We start from the raw sequence: 25,277 nt of genomic DNA on the forward strand, positions 1-25,277 counted from the left end.
AAGGAGGATAATGATGACAGCACATCAGATACACACAAGATAGATAGATAGTAATACAGTAATCAATTTTACCCCACCCATCAAAATGAGGATCTCTTGTAAGTTGTAAGCAGCTAAACCTAATGACAATCTGACTAAAAATAAACATACGTTAAAAATAATGATTGATATAATAGTTAAGATACCAGAATTTCATGCACAAGTAATATGCTCTTATAAACATTGCCATGCTCATACAGAGATCTTACAATCAAAATAGTAAAACAAAGGAATATATAAATAAACCACCATACCGTGATTTTAATTGTCAGCTTCTCTTTAAGGTTTCAAAACTTCATTAGAATACACTTCCCGAACTTAATGATGACGTTAGTACGGAATCAATGAATGTATCCTGCGTGTTTTTTTTTATATATATATATATATCACATATTGCCAAGATTCATTATTCGAAATTGTATTCGTAAATCCATTAAAATTCCATGAAAAAATTTGCACTAGCATTTTATTCTTACAAATTTAAAAATTTTAATTAATTTAAACTTAAACCTCGTACAACTTCTCGATACACCGTGTTTTTTTTGTTTTCCGTTAAATTCAACACGTCGTTAGGTTCATTATCGGAAACCACCCTGTATATCACTTTTAGTTAAATTCGCAAAAAAAATCATTATTTTCATACAAAATGAATTTATTAGTGTGAGAGACCCTTAAGAATAATATTTAAGTTAGTGTCAAGTGATTGACGGCACATGTCAAAACAAATAACATTAGAAATTGGTAAAGGATGTGACACACGTGTTTAGCTGAGCAATTATATCTTTATTTTTTTAATAACTCGATAACCGCAAGAGTTAGGACGCTTTCTTAGAGAAATTATTTGTATTTGATATAATGAATCTTCCCTTAAAGTTAACGGAATTCAATAAAAACAGGGTGTATATCTAACAAGTACGCTATTTAATGTAAAATTAAAAATATATTTTGATAAATTTTATTTACATGTATTGCTAATATGAGACCAATCCTTAAAGCCGACTCCTTAGGAAATTGATAGCACAGATTTAGACAGTGTTATTAATCTTTTTACAATATTTAACATTTTCGCAACCAAGAACCCGCCTGGTGAACTTTGCTGGGATGCCAGAGAACCCGCTGGGCGGGTACATACAAATGCACAACTTGTGTTATCAATATCACAGCACATTAATCTTTACAAATAATATTACACTTCTTTTTTTAATAATATTTATAATTAGTATCCGTATACAAGCCATTTCGAATAAATACTGTTAAATATTATAACGTCAAAAAACTATTTCCATAGATATCATACTCTTAATACTAAGGTGCATTGAAATAACGGGATATTCAGGAGCGGGGTAGTTTCCAAAATATTTTTTTTTCTTTCTAATCATCGGTATATTTTGGATTGGGCCAAAATAGCTAAAACGGAATCCATATAGTTTCGTCATGTCTGTTCGTCTGTATGTCCATTCGTATGTCACAACAATTGGGTACCTAGGTTAAGTTTTTTGAATATAGGCAAATAACATATTTTTCTGATAGAATACGTTACGACGATCACAAAAAGGTGGCTCTGCTATTTTTATTTACTAAAATTATATTTTTTATTTAGTGTTATAATTTACTTAAAAAAAGATAATAAATAAATTATACGAAATAAAAAAACCACCTATTCGTGATCGTCCTCCTTGCGTTATCCCGGCATTTGCTACAGCTCATGGGAGCCTGGGGTCCGCTTTGACAACTAACCCCAAGATTTGGCGAAGGTACCTACTAGTTTTACGAAAGCAACTGCCATCTGGCCTTCCAACCCGAAGGGTAAACTAGACCTTATTGGAATTAGTCCGGTTTCCTCACGATATTTTCCTTCACCGAAAAGCGACTGGCAAATATCAAATGACATTTCGCACATAAATTCCGAAAAACCAATTGGTACGAGCCGGGGTTCGAACCCGCGACCTCCGGAACGAAAGTCGCACGTACTTACCGCTAGGCTACCAGCGCTTTTGATCGTTATAACGTATTCTATCAGAAAATATATAATTTGCCTATCTTCAAAAAACTTTACCTACCCTATTCCACTCGAAAAATAAAAGTTATGTTTTAATCAGATTTGTATTTTGTAAGCGTAAGTAGTCGTTTAGAAGCAAAATTGCTACGCAATTATCGCTCTCAAAGCCGAATCAAATTGAACTGTGTGATCAAAAAATATCTAAAATAAAATTATCTTTGAACAAACATCCATCCATCGTAGGCCATGTCTTCGCCTAAGCTAGTCTGTGGCCATGAAGTAAGCCCATTTAAAATTAAAAAAAAAACCATACGTTTTGTCAAAGTCATAGTCGGATAAAAATCTAGCATTTACAATTAAATGTAAAATCTACCATAACCGTTTAGGGGTGAGTACTGAGTACCGCGTATTCTAAAAAAACTAATGGCAATTCTTTCTAACATCATGCAGTTATTAATCAGTTAGACTATGTAGCAAAATGTCACATATTTTGTAGGTCAAGTAAATAAATGTATTAAAAAAAATCAAATTTTACAAAAATTACTTATATTCGATCTACCTCCTTTCCATTACAATGAAGAATGTTGAAAAATTGGTGGCTCACTTTATGTTACTACTCCCGATACCGATCTATCAATATATCGGTCAAAAGTGACGCTTTTGTTGAAAAACAATCACTTTAGACTAGAAAGATTAGTTTTCAAGCATTGTCCGAAACAAGCCTAAAATACCTCATCACTTGGTCATTTTGCTACATAATCATTTTACGTGTCGTTTTCGATGCTCACCGGCAGGACACGTCGAGGCTTCCTCTTTTCATTCGATGATTCGTCTCGGAGAGGCTCGTTCGTAGGCCCATTTGTAGAACAGCGGTTTTCATAAGGTTTAGTTAAGTTACGATCATTTCGGTGCTCAGAATTGTGACCATTCATTGACGCGACATGGCGAGAGTCAGGATTTAGACCGTTCGGGTATCTTCTTGTTTGATGTAAACCGCTCGTCGACTGTACTTCAGGGAAACTATTCGAAAGAGCTGAGCTGTAGCTGTCGGTTAAGCTATTTGACTCATTCCGATGGCCAGGCGGCATCAGCCCATTTGAGTGACTTCCTATCCGAAGTTCTTCGTTGTCGTTCGGCCTCGGTGACGTCATTGTCATTGTATTAGTGGTTTCTGGCTTAGCTATCCTATATTCCACAACTTTAATTTCTCTAGTTGCCATATGTGACGGGTACAGTTTGGAAAGTATCTGTTTGTCGTTTAGTACGACGTAACTATGTCGTTTTTTTTGCTTAGTGACTGACATTAACACCACCGACGGCACGTGTTCCTCTGAAGACGAGCATGGGGGCTCATGCTTCGGCGAATAGCCGGAGCATAATTCAAACTGCGGGAGAACAAAGTTAAGTTAAGCTGGAATATGTGCTCCTAAAGTACAAATGCCTGTACTTGAAAAAAAATGGTGTAATAGTGTTGTTTTTCCCGCTGTGCTTTAAAATTTGAAAGCTTCAAAATGATAGTCAAATAAGCGCAATCACTCCTTAGGGCACTTGATATAACTTACCTGCATTATCCATAAAGGTTTCAGAAATTTACTCATATACAATACAGTAAAACTTGGTTTAGTGAGACCTTGATGGGTGATAAAGCTCTATATTTGGGATTCAAGTTGCGGTTTTGTTAATTATGCGCTGATTTACTTTTTTTGTGAGAAAAATATACCTCTATAATTTGTATTTACCTATACCTCTGTTACTGACAAAAAGTGTATTACCTCTCTTACTAAGACAACATTTAAAAGGTTAATTTTTTTTATTGATTTTAGAAGAGAGGATAGGAGTTTGTAGAAAGAAAAATATTAGGAATTTACAACTATGTATATATTTTTATCCATTGCCTATATGGTACATTGTTGTACAAATTGCTAGATTTTGTTACCCTCTTTAACTCTTTCCTCTCATTTACTTAAATGTTAACTGGAAGAAATTCTCTATGGGATAAGTTCACCTTTGTACTTCGCATCTCAATGTATGTTATTTTTAATGTGTTTTTGGGCAATTTTTTTTTCAAAGTTGTTTTGGATTTGGAAATTTTTATGTGATTTCTACTCAGAATCGCGAGCTTTTCAAATCCTAACAGGAGAAAAAAAGTGTCCCAAGGTTTTTTTTCCCATTCCGTTACCATTTTTTCATACATTTTGTATGGCGGTAACGGAATGGAAGATCTGAAAAATGTATGGAAATCTTGGAACATTTTTTTCTCCTATCAGGATCGAAAGACCTCGCGATTCTGAGTATGAATCGCGTAAAAAATACCCATGTTACAAAAAATGTGGGGTGGAAAACTTTGAAAAAATGGCCCTTTTGTACAATAAAAAGTTACTACTGCTACTACTACTACTACTACTACTACTACTACTACTCCTACTATCACTTACCGTATTGCTGCTGGCGCAACTAGTAATGACATACGAATCTGCGCTGACCGGACTGGTTCCGTCAACCCTCCGCTTGATGTGGAGCCAGTTCTCAAGGTCCGTGGCTGGGATCTCTTCTGTGATGTAGTTGGCCAGGAAGTCAGGATTTGCGTCCAGGAACATACGGATGGACATCTCATCCGGTTCTGAAACAAGATCGAATATTGTAGGAACATAGTCAAAGCGGACCCCAGGCTCCCATGAGCCGTGGCAAATGCCGGGATAACGCAAGGATGATGATGATGATAGAGAGCCCGCTCATACACTGAGAGAAATTTGCATTGTGAATTTAACAAGTTCGACTTGTTGCGGTTTATCCGTTTGAATCAGCCAAACGTATGTTTAAAACAATATGTGTCAGGTTGTTTTTATAAAATCGACTTGTTGATTCAAATATATTGCAGATTCAAATGACAAGTAGCTTGTTGTTTGAACCAAAGAGCACGTAGGCGCTATTTTAATCAAAAAACTTGTTGAACAAACATGAAAACTGGTTGTATTTTCTCTCAGTGTAATAGCCTCCTTTACACAGTCGCTCTATCGCGCGTTCCCGGAGCGTGACCTGTGCGCGCAATTGCGTGTTGTTAGTTTTAAAGGTTCACGTTCTTTCGCGCGTGATTGCGCGTCGAAGTTTTTAAGAACGGAAAGAGCGTGCGCGTAAAGGCATACCGTGGGCGATAGATCGCGTTATTATTATTTATAGTTATTAATAGCAACGATTTGTAAAGAGCAATTATTCAATCACTAATTCTTTAGTCCACGAGCGTATGTCCGCCATGTTGCGCGCGCGAATGAACGTACGTGTAAAGACAACCTCAACGACGCGATTGCGCGCCCGCTCCAGCGCACGCAATCGCGCGTTCTTTCCCTTCCCCTCCCGTCGGCTTTATACGCGCATTCTTTCACACGCGATTGCTGTATCGCGCGCGATAGAGCCTCTGTGTAAAGGCGGCTATTGGGCGTGCAGCGGGGTGGGGCGTGCGGCGTGCATGTCAAACAATTGACGCTCATACAAGTGTCCTGAGTCGACGCTGCTCGCCTCACTGAACGAGCGTCCACTCAGGTCACACTGGAGCAGCTAACAAACGACCGCACCATACAACGACCTTGGATTTTTTTGACGTTAGTGAGAGTGAGAAAAAAATAATTTCTTCAGCATCACTAAAACCATGACAATTTCGTCAAAGTCAAATTCGCTAATTAGATGTATTTTATGTTTTTCCTACCCTTTCGATCTAGGACAAAAAAAAAATATCCCAAAATTTTCTATTTAGGCATAGAATATAATATATAATAAGGTGTACTCGGTTAATTCCCCCTGCCCCTGGCATGTATTTGTAGCGTGGCGATAGAATCACAGACTGAGCCGCCCCTGATTTAGGTAACAGCTTGTATAAACTGTAGAAACTGTTTGAAAAATGGTAACGAAATGGAAAAAGTTCTTCTCGATAAAATGTCCTTTTTAAACCATGACGCAAAAACGACGGGGTGTTATAAGTTTGACGTGTCTGTCTGTCTGTCTGTGTATGTGTCTTTCTGTGGCATCGTAGCTCCCCATCGGATGAACCGATTTAGATTTAGTTTTTTTTTTGTCTGAAAGCTGAGTTAGTCGGGAGTGTTCTTAGGCATGTTGCATGAAAATCGGTCTACTATGTCGCGGTCGGGGGTTTTCCAAAATTTTAATTTTGTGGTTAGGTTGTCAGTTTACACGCGTCGTACGAAAATGTTTAAAATTGGAACGCGTGTGTTCCAACACCCGCCGCGCTATGTACTGGCAGCAGGAGGGTGGTTCGTGTTCGTGGCGTGGGTGACGGGGCGGGGCGAGCCACAGGCTGCCCGACGGTTACGTAAAAGCACAAGTCTGACCCAAGGAGCAAGGAGCCAAGGGAAATCTTACTAGAATAATATAGGCTACTTGACCCTTTTTTAATATTTATCTTATATTATTAATTACTGTCCAATTAAACGAAAAAAAAATACTACCATATTTTATTACGACTTGAAAACCGCATAAAACATTTTTAAAGTATACTTTCACTTAATTAGGTTGTCTATGCATGACGTAAATCGAATAGAACACAAAATTTTGAGGCATAAAGTTCTTATGTCAGTTATTGACTCGACATGAAGTTAAGTTAGGTTCTATAACGTCACTACACGCCTGACAGCGTTTTCGGTGGCCAAAGTAAAAAAAAATATTACACGCATTTTTAATCGAAAATTCGTAGCCGTCATACACTTTTAATACCCAAAATCTATAAACATTGGTTTCTTATGTCAAATACTACAGGAAACAATCATTTCTTGTACCAAATTCGTTAAGAGTCTAGTAGCCTATTGTTTTCGGTTACCGCTATAGTTACTCATGAAATAAAACTATGGAAACGGATTAAATTAATTAGGTACAATTCATCCCGTTTCGAACACTTTACAGCATTCGTGGTCAACGGGTGACTCCCAAACGTCGGGATGAATTGTAAATACGCGATTTAATCCGTTTCCATGTATATTTACATAGGTTTATTTCTTACTAGAATTTTTATTCTGCCATTTTTTTTTGTTTGCTGTCCGTAAGAGCGTTTTGGCTACTACTTTGAAACAATATCGTATCTCAATCTGCTCCTCAAAGTTAAAACGCAGTAAGTCTATATGCATTGCATACATACTTATTACATTTTTATTTTCATTGACAGAAGAAGATACAAGTTTTTTTTAAAGTAGTGACGATTTGTACTAATTGTGACTTATTTCACAATAGTGACAATTGACGCTCGATGGTGACACTTCGCTGTTCATTTCCTGTCCAACAAGGAAATATTGACGCTGTGTATGTTAGTTATCAACCCAGAAATAGGCACAGAATTGTCAGTGTCAAGTTTCAATGTAACTGTGGTGAAACAGCCCACTGTGGCCTAGCGGTAAGATCGGGCGACTTTCAGTACGAAGGTCGCGGGTCCGAACCCCGGCTCGTAACAATAACTTTTTCGGAACTTATGTGTGAAATTAGACTTATATTGACCGGGATATAGACCGTGATTACGTTTTTGATTTTTGTCGAGCTCCTGATATAAGCTAAGGACAATTTTCCTCTGGAAAAACCTGGTGTGTACAAAGTTGAGTGCAGTTGTGGCAGTTCTTACATAGGGCAGACCAAGCGCACTATTGCCTGCAGAATTAAAGAACACATTGCTGCAGTCAAAAAGAACGATACTCGCAAGTCTGCTATTGCTCAACATCTCATTGAGTCGGGTGCAAATCATTGGATCGAGTTGCATAGTCCTAAGGTAATTTCGACGGAACGCCACTACATACCGAGATTGGTAAGAGAAGCCATTGAGATTCACAAATATAAAAATTTCAATCGTGAGGATGGCTTCAAACTATCTAATGTATGGAATCCAGTGATTTGTTTGTGTAAAACCGGCCAAGAGCGTGTCGGGCCACGCTCAGTGTAGGGTTCCGTAGTTTTCTCAAAAACTACTGAACTTATCAAGTTCAAAACAATTTTCCTAGAAAGTAGATATAAAGTTCTACTTTTGTGATTTTTTTTATATTTTTTAAACATACGGTTCAAAAGTTAGAGGGGGGGGGACGCACTTTTTTTTCCTTTAGGAGCGATTATTTCCGAAAATACTAATATTATCAAAAAACCATCTTAGTAAACCCTTATTCATTTTTAAATACCTATCCAACAATATATCACACGTTGGGGTTGGAATGAAAAAAAATATCAACCCCCACTTTACATGTAGGGGGGGTACCCTAATAAAACATTTTTTTTCAGTTTTTATTTTTGCACTTTGTCGGCGTGATTGAAATACATATTGGTACCAAATTTCAGCTTTCTAGTGCTAACGGTTTCTGAGATTATCCGCGGACGGACGGACGAACGGACGGACGGACGGACGGACGGACGGACGGACGGACGGACAGACAGACATGGCGAAACTATAAGGGTTCCTAGTTGACTACGGAACCCTAAAAAACCGGTGAAGTCAGAATTGAACAAACGTAGTGACACTGTGAGTGTAGTGTGTTTGGACAGTTCATCGAGTGTGAATGCGACAAGTGGTAACGCTGAAAGTGAACGCAGCCGACGCGCGCGAAGGAGGGTAGATCGCGCGCTGTCTATGCAACTTTAACATCCACCCGCCTTCGTCAGTTTTCCGTGATCATGATGCATGCAACTGCGTCGAAATATCGGGATCTCGACAAAAATCAAAAAGGTAATCACGGTCTATATCCCGGTCAATATAAGTCAAATGAAAGTAATCGTGAATCATTCAAAACTCTTATTATGTGTGAAATGTCATTTGACATTTGTCTCTTTTCGTTAAAGGGCATATCGGGACTATCATGAGGAAACTGGACTAATCCCAATAAGGCCTAGTTACCCTCCGTGTCAAAGCGGACCCCATGAGCCATGGAAAACGCCCGGATACGAGTAACAGTAATTTGGGTGCCAAGGTGGGTGTTCATCATACAAGCACTGAGAGAAACTTGTATTGTGAATTTAACAAGTTCGACTTGTTGCTGGTTTATCCGTTTGAAACAAAAGTATTTTAGTACACGGAATAAATCACAATATTGATGTTACAAGTCGAATTTGTACGAACAACAAGATCAAACTTGTTAAAAGGTATTTGATTGAATCAGCTAAACATTTCTTTAAAACAATATGTTTAAAACAGTATGTGTGTCATGATGCTTTTATAAAATCGACTTGTTGATTCAAATATATTGTTGATTCAAATCAAGTAACTTGTAGAATGTACTAATTACACTTAACAAAATCTAACTTGTTGTTTGAACCAAAGAGCACATCGTAGGCGCTATTTTAACCAAAAAACTTGTTGAACGAACATGAAAACTGGTTAATTTTTCTCTCGGTGAGATAATGGTTTTAGATATTAACAATCGGTTTCTACAGAGTAGTGCGCCATTTTTTGTCCGCCAAATGTGTGAAGTGTGGATCTCATTTTTGGGCAAAAATCCTTACGATGATCTTCATCATCATCATATCAGCCTTTTATCGCCCACTGCTGAGCATATGCCTCTCTTGTAGTACGCCACTTCTCCCGGTCCTGGGCTAGTCTCATCCAGTTGTGACCCGCAATTTTCCGGATGTCGTCCACCCAACGAGCTAACGGATGCCAAGCGCTCCTTACATCTGTGAGCGGCCACCATTCTGTTAACATTTTAGTCCATCTGCCATCACTCTGCCTAGAAACATGTCCCGCCTAACTACATTTTAATTTGGTAATAACGATGATCTTGAGCTTATTGAAGCCAAGTGTTTCCATAGCTATTTTCAGAATATCATCTGCACATCTTCGTTTTAGGCGGCGTCTTGGTCATGTCTCATCTCATGTACGATATATTTTTTAATAGCCTTTGAGTCCCACTGCTGAGCAAAGACCTCCCCTGTTTTCCGCCACTCGTCACAGCTTTGTGCATAATCCCGCCAGTCGCCACAAAATTAGTGTAGGTTTTTTTTCCATCTCATTATTGGCCTACCACGATCTCGGGTAATTGGTGGTGCCCATTTTGGCCCATCTCTCCGGATGCATCCGACAGATCTGTCCTGCCCAATCCCACTTGAGCTTGGCTGCCTTCACACCCACATCCATCACGATCGATATATCAGCAAAAAAAATCTCTTCTCTATAAACTTGCAAAAATATCACTAAAAAATCGAACAGCGTCCTCAGACACAATAAAGAAAAACGCAAGCTCTTTAAGCTATTCAAAAATCCAGTAAAGCTCGATGTAGATATCAACGAGCGGCCGCCTGGAGAGCTTTTACTTTGTAAAAATATTTCAATTTTAACTTGTGCTCACGCATTAGAAAACTCTTTAATTTACATGAACTTTCGAATGGGTAAACCGTTCATATAGGGTAACCCGTTTGTACGGTTACCCATCAGTAATAACCTGTAGCAAAGGGGCTGCCGCTTACAGGACCTCTTAAGAATTCTACAGTTTTATGAGCTCTGCCTACCCCTTTTGGAAGTGCAGGTGTGAGTTTAAGTGTGTATATACACATTTTTTTGTAATGTTCTAAGTATATTCTCCCAATAAACTTTTATACATTGTCAGCATTGTCTCCTTTCAATAAATAAATCAATAACCCTGTATCAAGTCCGTAAACGTAAATCAATTTGACCAAATGAAAGGGTTACCTTAGTTACCTGCAAACCAGCACCCAGAAATAGTTTTTGAAACAAAACTTTGAAATTAACCCGGGGTTTTTAAATTGTTTTATATATGTCCATTGTTTCATTAAAGCTGTATTTGTTGCCTTGTGTAGTGATGTATTTATCCTTAGGTCCCGGAACGATAGGGGTAACCTCATCCCAAACTAACATGTTAGGGTAAGCAGTTCCGGTTTCTGCTTGTATTTGTATTCATTTATTTTAAATTTTAAAAATTAAAATAAAATTAATACAAATACAAGCAGAAACCGGTAACCCATCAAACCTATCAAATAGGATAGCTGGGGACAGGTGAGAGTATTTAAAATAATTTTTAAGAAAAAAAAACCGCCTTCCTTTGGGGTTCTGGTGATAAATACTTTCAAATGTTGGATTATGTTATCAATTCGTCTGTATATTTTTTAATGTTTGTTATTCGATATCTCCGTCATTTCTGAACCAATTTTGAAATCTGGATGATTCTGAAGTACTTACAGATGAGAATGATTATCAGAACGGAACTCTAACCAGGGGCGGCTCACTCTTCATCAGCAGTTCCACTGCACCAAATGTCACTGTTCTGGACGTAAGTGCATGCTGTTCTTATAAAAATACCAAAGTCACTATAAGTGTGCCGTTCAGATTTGAGGAGTTCCGTTCTGACCATCATCAGCAATTCCACTGCACCAAATATCACTGTTCTGGACGTAAGTGCATGCTGTTCTTATAAAAATACCAAAGTCACTATAAGTGTGCCGTTCAGATTTGAGGAGTTCCATGCTGACCATCATCAGGAGTTCCACTGCACCAAATGTCACTGTTCCGTACGTAAATGCATGCTGTTCCTTTAAAAACACAAAAATCACCATATGTATGCCTTTCAGATTTGAGGAGTTCCCTCGATTTCTCCAGGATCCCATCATCAGAACTGGGTTCTGAGAAAAATGGGACCAATCTGTATGCATATACATTCAATCAAAAAAAAATTTTCAAAATCGGTCCAGTAACGACGGAGATATCGAGGAACAAACATTAAAAAAAAAAAAAAAAAAAAAACAGACGACTTGATAACCCCTTCCTTTGAGATTTGGAAGGCGGTTAAAAAGGAATATTCCCTTATTATAACCGAGGTTGACATTATCGATTTTTCTAGAGTTCAGTCTTTAGGAAAATGATGAAAATAACTGTGAATTAAAAAAACAATACGTACCTCTTTGAACCTTAGAAAGAGAAGGCACGAATAGTTGATGTGTAATATGTACTACTTTTATAAAACTCCGATAATCGCGCAAGATGAATTTAATAACTGTAAAATAATTGAAATTTAATTATACAATCATAAAAGAAGACATCATAAAAATCTTAATAAGTAGGTACCTACCTTAATATTGATTAAACTAACAAAAAAAATGAACTAATAAATTAAACTATCTGTAAAATAAAACCCTAAATAAAATAATTTCACTAATTAGTAATTTATCATCGCTTTTTATTTATTATTTTTAGGATTAATGTTTACTTCACAATCTATTAAATATTCTATCAGTATTAATAAGTTCCTGTAATAAAATATAAATAAATTAACCCGTGAAACTATCTAGTTCTTTGTTTTTCAGAAATCAATACGGTGATGACGTATTGACTTCCGAAAAAGAAAGGCCTAGTTTCAGCGCCCCCTCTCCTTTCCCCTTCGCCCTCATTCCTCCCTCAGTCATTCAGGTCATCAGAGTTTCAATTTAAGTCATCAGGCAGACCTGGGCTAAACTGCCCCTGGGCTGGGCCCGTTGGTCTTTAATTGTATTGTGACATATTTATCATTTTATAGTAAAATTAAGTAATTTAGCATTTTAATAATAATATTACACAAATCTATTGAACTAAACTATTGAGCTATTGAAGTGAACTTAAAGAGTGCAGTACCTAGTTCACAGTATATGAAAGATACAATATATCATTTCTTTTTGGTAACCCCATTTTGCGCTTATCTATTCTTAGTGTTAGGGCTGAGTGGACGCTGCGAGCGAGCGCGCTTCCGTACACTGAGAGAAAATACAAATACAGTTTTCATGTTCGTTCAACAAGTTTTTTGGTTAAAATAGCGCCTACGTGCTCTTTGGTTCAAACAACAAGCTACTTGTCATTTGAATCGGCAATATATTTGAATCAACAAGTCGATTTTATAAAAACAACCTGACACATATTGTTTTAAACATACGTTTGGCTGATTCAAACGGATAAACCGCAACAAGTCGAACTTGTTAAATTCACAATGCAAATTTCTCTCAGTGTACCCTATGTAGCGTCGACTCAAGACATTTTTATGAGCTTCAATTTGTTTGACATGCACGCCGCACGCCCCGCCCCGCTGCCGCCTAATATGAGCGTGCACAACCTTAAACAGCTTTACACAGCGAGCGTTATACGCATGTGCGCACGGGGTCTCGAACGCCCGCGCCTGTCCTACCCGCACCCGAGCACGCCCGACTTACGTCCGAACCCCGCCCGAAGCACGCCCGAACACCGCTCGAACCGTGCTCACGACCCTCATATTAAAAGTGTGTAATTGAAGAGGCGCGCCGCAGGTCAGCGAAAACCCGCGCATGCGTATGTGATCCTTTATGGTCTTACTTACTCCAATTTCCCAATTTTTTCCGCTATTTATCTGTTTAATCATCCGCTATGTCAGGGAAGGATGATTATAGATATTAGAGTATAGTTCAAAATTGAAATTTGTACTAGTCAAAAAGTTCGCCAGGTCTTCTAGAACGTCATCAAAATCTAGGTCACTGGGACACAGGAGGGAGAGGGGATGCTTGCGAGGAGCTATGTCTATGTTTTTCCTACTACAGGTATCACAAAGGGGGAAAATAGAAATACCCAGCGTTGAAAAAAAAATCTTTGACTTACAAGTACCTACTAAAGGCATAAATAAACTTTGACATTGGCAAAGTCATAATTATACGAATAAAAAAAAAACTTACCCGGAGCCTTTGCAAACTCTGACTCGGTGTCACCTGCAGAGAAACACGCCTTGAAGAACTCCATTTTTTTCGTACTTTAAAGTTCTTACTGATAAAAAAGTCTTTTGATCACTTTTTTTTATATCTTTGTTAGTCACTTTTAGTATTTTAATTATTAAAACTTAGTTTTAAAAGTTTGTAACATTTGTAAAAATTGCCACAAAATTATTATAACACACTTTTTAGAGTCAAAATAGTTGGTAAATCGCACTTTCGCACTTTATTCGAAATGCTTATATTAAATCACTCGTCAAAGTCTATTAAATGTTTTCTTTGTTTTGTTCACTTCACTTTATCGAACCTTTTCAAAGTTTATTTTAAACATAGATAATTTTTCATGTCGTCTAAAAAGTTTTGTGCACGTAAACGTTCAATAAATAACACCTGTTGCGTACTTGACTGACGCGCGCCAACGCCAAATACTTTTCAAACTGTTCACAGAAACCTTTTCATTTTTTCACTGCAATTGTCCATTTCTTCAAAAATTTCACTCTCTTCCATGCTTGACGAATATGATGTAGAAACAGCATATTTTAAATTATATACAATGTACAGAATCACAATAAATACAATGGAAACTAATAACATGTTAAAACTTCTTCGCCTATGTATACCCATTTTGAAGAGACTAAAAGTTTTTCAAAAGTTCTTTTTAATCTAAAACACTTCTAATTTTCAACACTAAAAATAATTTTACACTAATATTTTAAACTATTAAAGCGTAAATTAGATATTAGACTCAATTCACAAGAAAGATACTTTTTCAAAAGTTTTCAAACTACACTTTTATTTGTAATTAATCACCAAACTGTACTTTAAACACTTATTGCAACGCTAAAATTTATTATCACTAATATTTTAATCACCTATTTTCAAAACACGAAAACTTTTTCAAAAGTATTCAAAGTCCAGTTTTATCTCATTTAAAACACTCACATGTACTCGTAATCACTCACTTTTTTTAATTGCACTTAGATTTACAGCCATCGCGATGTATAATAAGTTTCCCGATACCAAGCTGCGTGCTTTCCACGCCGGATATCGAATGCAATTGAGGCTCGGGACCTAATGCACAGGCTTGCACCGGGCGGGCGTTATAGGGCGCGTAGAGAGACGCGGGGGCGGCAGGAAACTAGGCTATAGGAACACTGGCCGCAGCTCCGTTTTGGCTGTAACCTGGCTGGCAATTATGGTCGCGCGATAAATGATAATATAGCAAGCCATCCCTATCGCACTATTTGCAAGTGCGATAGGGACGGCCCGATGTTTTATCATCTATCGCGCGACCATAAATTGTCCTACTGGTCAGTTTTACGCACTACAACCAAAACGCACAAAAGCTTACGTTATCGTAGCCATCTATCTCTATTCCTCTGAATATTGGCGCGAGCTAGTCAGATTGCGTTTTGATCGGCGTCTTGCGTCAACGATTGACATTTCGACTAGGCCTGTGGTCAGAGCCTCTACCATTTTTGATGTCCTAGTTTTGAAATCACGGAAAATGTATGGAGAAAATGAATAACATTCTTGGTATATAACGTATTTAAAAAAAACATGGCAGCCACCATACAGGTTAAGACTAAGAGAATAGAAAAAAAAGTATATAATTTTTGGTTCAGTCAGTAACCGTTTGGAAGCGCGTCTGACATTATCTAGTCATCCATTGCCATTTCCACGCAATCGAGTAACTTACGGGAAACTTGTGGTAGTTCCCTTTGTCATCGAGGACACAGGTGATGTCCTATTTACAGGTCATGTATATAGCCTATGTATTTCAGAGCTCTATCGATTTTATCCGGGCATCCGAGTATATTATAGGTAACAGGGGTAGCTCGATATTCGAGACCTAAATACGATGTTGGGAAAACAAGAGATTTTTTTAAAAGAGCGCTGTCTACAAGACATTAGGTAAATTAGGTTACTAGATTCATATCGAATTGGGCACAATAAATGATTGTCTTCTGTAGTATTTGACATAAAACAACAATATTTATAGATTTTGGGTATTAAAAGTGTATAATGACTGACATATTTTCGATTAAAAATGTGTGTAATCTTTTATTTAATTTGGCCACCGAAAACGTGCACTTCTTAATAGGCTAGTTTCATATACTTAAAATAAAATATTTTATACAGTGCATGAAATTAAGCATCACATAATTATTAGAAGAAAAATATGGACTGTAGTTATGTTTAAACATAATTTCTATTTTATAAGTCAAAGAGAAAAATATAAAGTAAATGAATTGACCGTGACGTTACTCCTCAGTATTTCATAGTAATTCCATATTAGAAAATCGTTATGACAGTTCTTAAAAAGAAGCTGATTTGACTAAAGTAAAATCCATAATCCTACGGACCAAATTGACAAGTAAGTGTGAACGAATGTTGCCACAGTTTGGCCAGTGTCGTTCTTATCTATAATCAAATTATTATTACATCGTAGATTTAAGGTGCACTCAGACGGGACAATGAAATTGGCAATTTGATCGGCTAATCAATATACCAACTTTTTCTGTGATTTCGACAGATCAAAAGGTCTGTAGACCGCTAATTAGAGATATTTTTTTTATTTCGAAGCAGCAATAATATTATTCGAAAATTATATAGATATTTATGATATACTTGCCATAGCGTGACAGATAATTTATTATCGTCGGACATGGTATTTTACCTACAGGCTCGGAAACCTTTTTATGTTTTAAAACTAGTGGGTAAAAATGCATGGTATCCATCCACTACCTCGAAGTTACATAGAACAACCAAAATGTGTACCTCTTATTTGAAACTCATATACTTATTCTTGATTTAAACTTGTCTGTTGTATGTACTTTACAACTTGTCGATATATTGTTATCGACATATACCCTTCCCTATTTTAATTTTGCTGTTCCTGGTATCATTTTACCTGTCAGTCATTTGTCAATTTAGTCCGTAGAATTATGAATTTTACTTTAGTAGGAAATTAGCCTATTGTCATTACTCACATCGCTCATACCTATGATCTGTCATTGCCCTCACTTGTCAAGTGTCAGTGCTGTACATTGCTGGCAAAAAAATGTTGGTTAAAAATCTTATAAAGTCAAAATTTTCATTTCTGATTTAAATCAGAAATGAAAATTAAGGGCATGATTAAGTTTAAAAAACTATGTAAGATTACGTTTCCTTAAAAAAGCCCACTTGTTGGTAACATATTGTATTTTACTTGTTATGTAAGCAGTGATTTTCTCATGAAAATTTCGTATAATTTACGGAAATTGAGAATGATCCGCAACTTGTTCTTTGGCTGTGGTACTTTATATCGTCTGGCGCTTTCGATACTATTGATGCAGTGCTATGCGACGTGGGCCTAAGGAACCTTTTACCATAGAACGTCACAGGTAACGTACGTACCTTTTTGTAGTGGTGAACATTTGTTCGGGTTTTGTAGGCGCCGTGAAGCTGAAATTATACATTATTTATATTAGGTTTATTAAGCTTTATTTTATTTTAAGTGTTAATAATTGGTGTTTGAAGACCGGTCTGGCGCAGTCGGTAGTGACCCTGCCTGCTGCGCCGCGGTCCCGGGTTCGAATCCCGGTAAGGGCAGTTATTTGTGTGATGAGCACAGATATTTGTTCCTGAGTCATGGATGTTTTCTATGTATATAAGTATTTATATATTATATATATCGTTGTCTGAGTACCCACAACACAAGCCTTCTTGAGCTTACCGTGGGCCTCAGTCAATCTGTGTAAGAATGTCCTATAATATATTTATTTATTTATTTATTTTTATTTATTTATTTAATAATGTCTATACATAGGCATATATATATATATATGAAAAAAGATATATACCTGTATACCTACAGAGTGATTAAACTCTGTTATGGGACCAAATCTGAACTTTGCTTGTTTCGTATATTTCGACTGACGCGAAGCCGCTCACGCTATGCCACAGCCAAATTTTCACTATGCCAAGTTTGGCTATAGTACCTACTGTGTACGTATAATAGCGAATTTGGTAACGATACAGGAGCGAAAATGCTAAAATGGAAAGTGCTCCTTTCAATTTAGGAATTTTAGTTACTTAAATACATTAGTGTTATTAACTAGATTTATCGAAAAAAAATTGTCCATTAAGAACAACTTAGTTAAAAGATATTGCGAAAAAATCTTTAAAATCGAGATTCCGCTCTCGACTGTTTCCTCCTTCAGAACTTAATCAATCGGAACGAAATTTGAAAATCTGAATAACAATAAAAATGGTCTGTGTCGGACCGTTTAGTTTTTTTGGCTAATTGTTACCAATCATGAGTATCACACCTTTTTTTGCGCCATAATGAAAAAGGCCGTTTTTGGAAATAGTCGAGAGCGTTTGTATGGAGAATTGACCCCTCCTGTATCGTCTTAACCCTTAATTTGGCAGAGACTCTGGTGACATAAATTTTCCGATTTTACTTAATATATTGAATAACAGGTATTTTTAAAGCGTCCGAAAAATATTTAAAAAAATCTAGATTTATTAGTTTTGGAAAAAAAATATGTCCGCCACAGCGGACTCTGCCAAATATTGGGATAAATTAATATGTCCGCTGAGGCGGACACTGCCAAACATACGGTCATTTAAAATAAACAAGTATTTCTTAACATATATTTATTTTAAAAATTAACAAATATAATAATTTTGTATGAAAATCAAACTGACACATATTTATAGTCAAATATCATTATTTTAACTTTTTTCCGACTTTTTGGCCAGGTTGCACAGGCCGTGATCACGACAGACTGATGTGACAGTGATGTCCCAGCAAAATGTCGTCGAAGATGTAAACAACACAAAACTACCCGAAATTATTTATATCAATGTTCGGGGCAGACAAAGAAATTATAAATTTTGATCTACCCGGTTTTCTTTAATGTTTATTGCCCCTCGCGCGACATGTAACATTCACAATATCCGCGCACTACGTATACCTAAAAGTGCCAAAATTTTAACTGCTTGGTCCAGCACCACACGCTGTTGGATTAAATAAAAAATCTAAGCATAAAAGCAGGCCACCAAAACAAGAAAATCAAAATAATAAACAAAACAATATAATAATTTGTTACAACACGTGTCACCGCAACATTGGCATAGTCCGCCACGGCGGACAAATCGTATTTAGTATATATTTGGCACTGTCCGGTGTGGCGGACAACTTGTTTAGATGATGATTATGAGTATTAGAAATTGAGAAATAAATTGAAAACATAACCACTTGCAACTATTATGTAATATATTTTATTATTTATACAACAGAAATACCCTGTTCTTACAAAAACCAAAAGAAAAACGCATAAATATTTTGCTAAAAACAGTTGACTTCTGATGCGGTGCCATCTTGACGAGTAACTGTCAAACGAGTGTTGACAGTGGTCATATAGTATTTTTATACAAAGCATGTATCATAAAAGAGTCTCTTTCCATATGTTAAATTAAATAAAATTCTACCTAAAAAGCGAAATATTTTTTTTTATCACCTGTCCGTCCCACCGGACTTTGCCAAATTAAGGGTTAATAATTTCTCCTCCGTTTGGTCTCAGAACGTTTGGTCTAGTGATTCTAAGCAACTGCCACTGTCACCTAAAGGATTTTATTTAAAATTATAAATGGGCTTACTCTTGTCCATAGGCTAGCCAAAGGCAAAGACGTGGCCTACGATGGAGTGAGCTCGCCCAGAAGATGCCTGTTCATCCTTGATTTGAAGGTTACCGAGTTATATGAGCTCGGAAATATAGCCGCCGACAAGGAATTACAGTCCTTAGCAGTGCGCCTTGTGTCAAGTTACAAGCTAATTTCGTCCTGATAAACGACAATTTGGTACCTTTTACTGGAGAACGTCACAAATAATAATACTCAACCGATTATTTGTTTAGAATAGGCAATTTATTGGTTATTCCAAGAAAATACAACATTAGAATTAGAATGTTGTTGTATCTGTGGTTGTTGTTTAGAATTATTTAATAATCCTGTATCGAAAAGGATCAAATGTGTACAAAGGGTCAGATCGAACGAAGATTACTTATTTCAATTTTAATAAAAGGCCTATTTTAGTGATATGTTCTGAAGCATTTTTGGACATTGAGCATTGATGATTTCTGATGTAAATATTATTTTGTTGACAGAGTACATTTTAACAGTATTAAAAAAAGTATGTACTGGGGCATTTGCGCAAAAAAAGATTCAAAAACTTTTTTTTTAAATAGGTAAATTTAATGTTTTTCTTACTCAGAATCAAAGGGCTCGTCGGTCGTGATTCAGAATAGGAAAAACATAAAATTTACCTACCTTAGAAAAAATATTTTTGGTGATTGTTCTTGCGAAAATTCCGATTTAAAATAACCATAGTACTGAGGTACGTTTTTTTCTTAGACTTTATCTGTCTATACGGAATTATATAGGTATGTCTTTGGTTATTTTACATACAGAAAAAGGTACCGTGGCCTAGATGGCATTACACCTTTGGGGGACGCTCGGCTAGATGGCGCTAATATTAATATTTGACATTTTAATACATATCAAGCTAACAACATAGGCCAGATTGTCAAACCTGAGATTTAAAAGTTTTAAGCTTCTGTCGAGAGATGGCAGTCTATGCACTGTGATTACATATTTTAGTTTGACAGTAACTCTCTATAATACTTGATCCTTTTTGGCCTCCTCATTGTCACTGTTTATAGGCCACTAGCGACCTCTACTTACTTGAGAGCTGATGGGGTCTCGGGCTATGGCAGTTGCGGTGGTACCAGGACCAAGGGGCTGGCGACGGCGGTGGGGGGCAAAGAGCCTTCGCTGAAATACCGATAAATTCATACTACGCATTTATATTAAGAATTTAGGTCTTCTGTTCACCGGGTCGAGCGAAGTTTGTTTAGGGGAAGGTTGCTATCATTGGACCACTTAACTTCATAGATTTTATGTCAAAAAATAAAACTAGTCTGAGAAGATTTAATTCTTGACGTCTATTTATGAATTACCTTATTCACAATAAAAAAAAAGTATAATAAATTTAGAGAAAAATCGTGAAAAGGTTTTCATAAGCTGTTGCCTTCTTTGGACCAGAGTCGTCTTCATTGGACCACAAAGTCGCCATTAATGGACTTAGGAAATTTAGACTAATGGTCCAATCAAAGAAACTTATGGAAGTCGACAAAAAATATTTTTTATACAAATTTTAAAGTTGATAGAAATCGTATATTTGTTTAAGCGCCTCCTTGTACGGCCTAATCGATTCAACCAATTCGAAATTAATCGTTAGATTTGGCAAACGATACGTCTTAGCCACATCGCAACATACTTCAAAACAAATATGTCAAAAATGTGAACAAATCCGGGACATAGAATGTCGATAAGCCCTCAGCTGTGGGAGTTGAATAGGGCCGACAATGGGAAACTGATAACGCGAACTCAAGAGTATGCCTCGATCACCCTCGGACATCAGTTTGGTTGAAGGCAAGGACTCCGTGCACTCGAAAGTAACGCATATTGATTATAGTATAGTTATTTGTTATACAAGAAGCAAAGTTGTATTTTAACGCCGAGTGTGGAATTGAAAAACGAGCAAGTGAAAGGATTCTGTAGTTGAACCACGAGCGAAGCGAGTGGTTCGAGAATAGAATCCTGAACTTGCGAGTTTTTTGACACACGAGAAGTAAAATACATTTGCACCTGAGTGTAACACAAAACTTTTCCCCTCACTTTAGACAGGAAACTACAACGCAAAAAATGCGTTTATCACTGCTTCCAGTAGTTCTACAGGTCGTAAATCATCTTTATTACTAGATTCAGATACTTTTATAAATTTTAAAGCAGTTAATTTGACTTTATTCAAAGTCAAATTACTTTACCCACTGGTGGATAAAATGAGTTTTTACCCGCTGGTATTAAAGGACAAAACACGTGTTTCCGAGCTAGTGAGGGGAATAGTATTTTAATGTCTCACGGAAAATTAACGTCTATAATTTCAATATACGTAGGACGTTTATATTTACAATATATTTAAAGCAGTTAATTTGACTTTATTCAAGGTCAAATTACTTTACCCACTGGTGGATAAAATGCGTTTTTACCCGCTGGTATTAAAAGACAAAACACGTGTTTCCGAGCTAGTGAGGGGAATAGTATTTTAATGTATCACGGAAAATTAACGTCTATAATTTCAATATACGTAGGACGTTTATATTTACAATATATTTGGAACATTGACTGTACGAGTATTCTGACTGTAGAGTAAATATGTGACTAGGTTCCTCTAAAATGCTAAGGCATCAAAATAAAGTTCCGTAATACTCCCCAACAATAGTCCCAAATATGCACCAAGTTTATCTGTAAATATTTCATTTAGGTGTGCCTTTTATTATATAATTTGTAGGGCTAAAGCTGAGTAATTAAATAATGGATGAAAATACTGGGACTCAACGAAAAGGACCATTGGTAATGCTAATTGTAATAGGTACCTAAATTATTTTTAAAATTGTGGACCATAGCTGCAGTATTAGTTTTATGAATTCACACTTAAAATAGTTATATATACACTTAATACACTAACCTACACGCTCCGTGACTATCGGCGGTAGCCGTGGTGTCAATTTCTGGGTCAGCAGAGGCGACGGTAGAGGGCTGCTTTCCTTAGACCGGAGGGCACGAGGCGAAGGAGATAGGCCAGCCATTACTGCAGATAGAATACTATACAATACAAATTATTTATTCGTAGGTAAACAACGTAAACAAACACTCGTAACAATTTAAGCACAGTCTTTTTTTTTTACATAAATGGGCTTAGTCTTGGACACAGCTAGACTAGCCAAAGCCAAAGGCAAAGACGTGGCCTACGATGGAGCGAGCTTGCCCAGAAGATGCCTGGCCCCGTAGCCGAATGGCATTTCTCCGACGCCAAACGAAAGCTATACGCCGCTGGCTCTGTCGCGCCAATACGCAAGCGCGATAGAGATAGATATCTACTAGCGCTTCGTTTCGTGAGCGTTTCGTGAGCGATTGTGCCATTCGGCTAGCCACCCTGTTCACTCTTGATTTGAATTTGGATATATGAGCTCGGAAATATATTATACATACAAATTATAGTTTACAACGAAATGGGGTCGCCTTCGGCTCAGAAAATCTAATTTTTAAGCTTCTTCTGAGAAACTTTAAGCTCCTTTTAGTAGGTGTGTCCTTATCAGAATTTTATGAGTAAAATTAAATAAAGAAATTCTGAACCTAACTTAAATAAAATTACAGCAGATAACCAGAGGACTGGCCAATATTTTGCTCAACGCGCGCATTAGCATTGCCACCCGTGTAGTAGAGTTTGCATTATCCGACGGATTTTTAATATTCGAATAATTCGGATAATACAATTTTTATTATTCGAATATTCGAATAATTCGGATAATTTATTAAATGGAACAAAATTAATGTTACAGGTGCGTATAAGCGTGGAATTGATAACGGCTGAGATAGATGAGCGCCATAATGCGAAATTTACCTACATTTTTATTTATTTTTTGCGTAAATCAGCAAACTGTAGAAATTAAAACACACCTAGCTCTCTATCTTTAGTTCTATGACTAGAATCTTGCAATCAGATAGTGAGCTGTCGATATAAGACAGTTAGTAGTAGTGATTAGTTAGGTGTTAGGTATAACGAGAAGTTTTTCTGACAACACCTTTACCTTGGAAATGGATGGTAGAGAGAATGGCTTGTGTAGAGTGGAACGTGAGACAACATCATTGGATATGATGATGGTTATAGGCGATACAGCGTTGTCATATTATCCGTTCCGATATCGGATATAGGAAGGATGTCAAAGGCAAAAATCAAAGATGTTGCCTTGAATGATTTCGAGAATGTATAGGAGTCGGTCCTTCGCTCGATCGGATCGGATACTCATCTTATCTTAAATCTGCGGGGCCCTTCCGGATACACTTCGACCCATCGGGATCTTTTGTGCAATTACCCCCTTAGATCTTAAGATCCTTCAGCTATTCAGGAGCTTCTCGACCATCTCCACGTATCGGATGATGAGGCTTATGGGTAGCTCTCTGATGTCCTTTGGTACTAGGTAGCCTGCTCCAAAGTTCTTCATTCTTTGTCTGGCGAGGGCGTGACATTCACACATTAGATGTCTGACAGTCTCTTCCTCTTCGCCGCACATGCGACAATCTGTGTAGTCAGCGTGTCCCATCTTGGCCAACATTCCTTTGATCCCGTAATGGCCTGTGAACACCCCCGTTATAATTTGGAGTTGTCTTTTGCCTAGCTTTCCTAGCTTTTTGCTCCATCCAGATTCTACCCTCCGCATAAAGAGCTTTGAATGCTTCAGACCTACCAGGGCATCCCACTCTTTTTGGTGATTAGCCTTTGTATGGTCCTTCATAGCCGTTTTAATGGTTCCTTGTGACGTTGTCTTCCGACCTGGGGCCCGTTTCTCGAAAGGTACAAGCCTTGTATTACAAGTGTGTTTCCATGACAACCCATACGATTTGACAGTTCGCGCACTTGTAATACAAGGCTTGTACCTTTCGAGAAACGGGCCCCTGGCCTTGGCAAGTTCATCAGCATTTTCATTGCCAATGAAGCCTTCGTGCCCCGGTATCCATACCAGTTGGATCTTGTTTTGCCTTCCAAGCTTGTTAAGAGCGTGGATGCCGTTTAATACCAGTCAAGAGTCACCTCTGGGCGATGTGAAGGCTTTGAGTGCCGCCTGACTGTCGCTGAGTATATAGATATTCTTTCCTTGTACACACAGGTAATTATTGCGTATGTCTCGGCTTAAAAGACAGTGGCATAATTGCCCATGCTGATACTACCACTGTAGTCACTAGTCATTTGCATAAATGCCTACGCCCGTACCAGATGCCATCTAGGACCGGATCGGATACTTAATATAAAAAGTTGAAAACTCTTTTCGTAGGCTCTAAACAAAAGCGTCCTGGTTAGGGTCTTAGAACAGGAATGAGCAACTGAGCATAGGTACCTACTATGTCGCAAAATCGACATAGTACCTAGACACCAATTTTCATGAAACACGACTAAGAAACACTCCCGACTAACTCAGCTGTCAGACAAAAAAAACTAAATCTAAATCGGTTCATCCGTTCGGGAGCTACGATGCCACAGACAGACACACACACAGTCAGACAGACACGTCAATCTTATAACACCCGGGTTAAAAATAATATTTACCTTTCGGATTTCAACACAACCTTCACGTATTTTTACTCAATTCACAATGAACGAGAAACCAGCAGAAGTGCCTTTTATACTAATTGAGTCGACTTCATAAACAATATTGTCTTTTGTAGCTGTTGGTAAAGGTAGTAAAGCGAATATTAATGGAAAGGAGGTTTATTGGACAATATTTGTACAATACAGGGAAGCATTTATGATTACAGCACGCAAGGGTATTCTGCCTTTGAGTAATTAGTTCTGAACATTTTACGACGACAAAAGTTATTTATTTTACAAGAGGCCAAAGTTGTTGTTTAACTGCACGTGCCAAGTAGACTTATATTGACCGGAATAAGG

General features: G+C 37.3%; 1 protein-coding gene across 1 annotated transcript in view; it reads right to left on the minus strand.

Moving 5' to 3' along the window:
• LOC125240513 (probable 3',5'-cyclic phosphodiesterase pde-5) overlaps window positions 1–22,419 on the minus strand; it is a 52,899-nt gene extending 30,480 nt beyond the window's left edge. Inside the window, 4 exon segments of the mRNA XM_048148405.1 lie at window positions 4,474–4,658; window positions 17,120–17,167; window positions 20,453–20,542; window positions 22,299–22,419. Coding sequence (XP_048004362.1) covers window positions 4,474–4,658; window positions 17,120–17,167; window positions 20,453–20,542; window positions 22,299–22,419 — 444 coding nt within the window.
• Window positions 22,420–25,277: the final 2,858 nt, after the last annotated feature.

The sequence above is a fragment of the Leguminivora glycinivorella genome, chromosome Z, assembly GCF_023078275.1.
Source record: "Leguminivora glycinivorella isolate SPB_JAAS2020 chromosome Z, LegGlyc_1.1, whole genome shotgun sequence".
In the NCBI taxonomy this organism is placed as follows: Eukaryota; Metazoa; Arthropoda; class Insecta; order Lepidoptera; family Tortricidae; genus Leguminivora; species Leguminivora glycinivorella.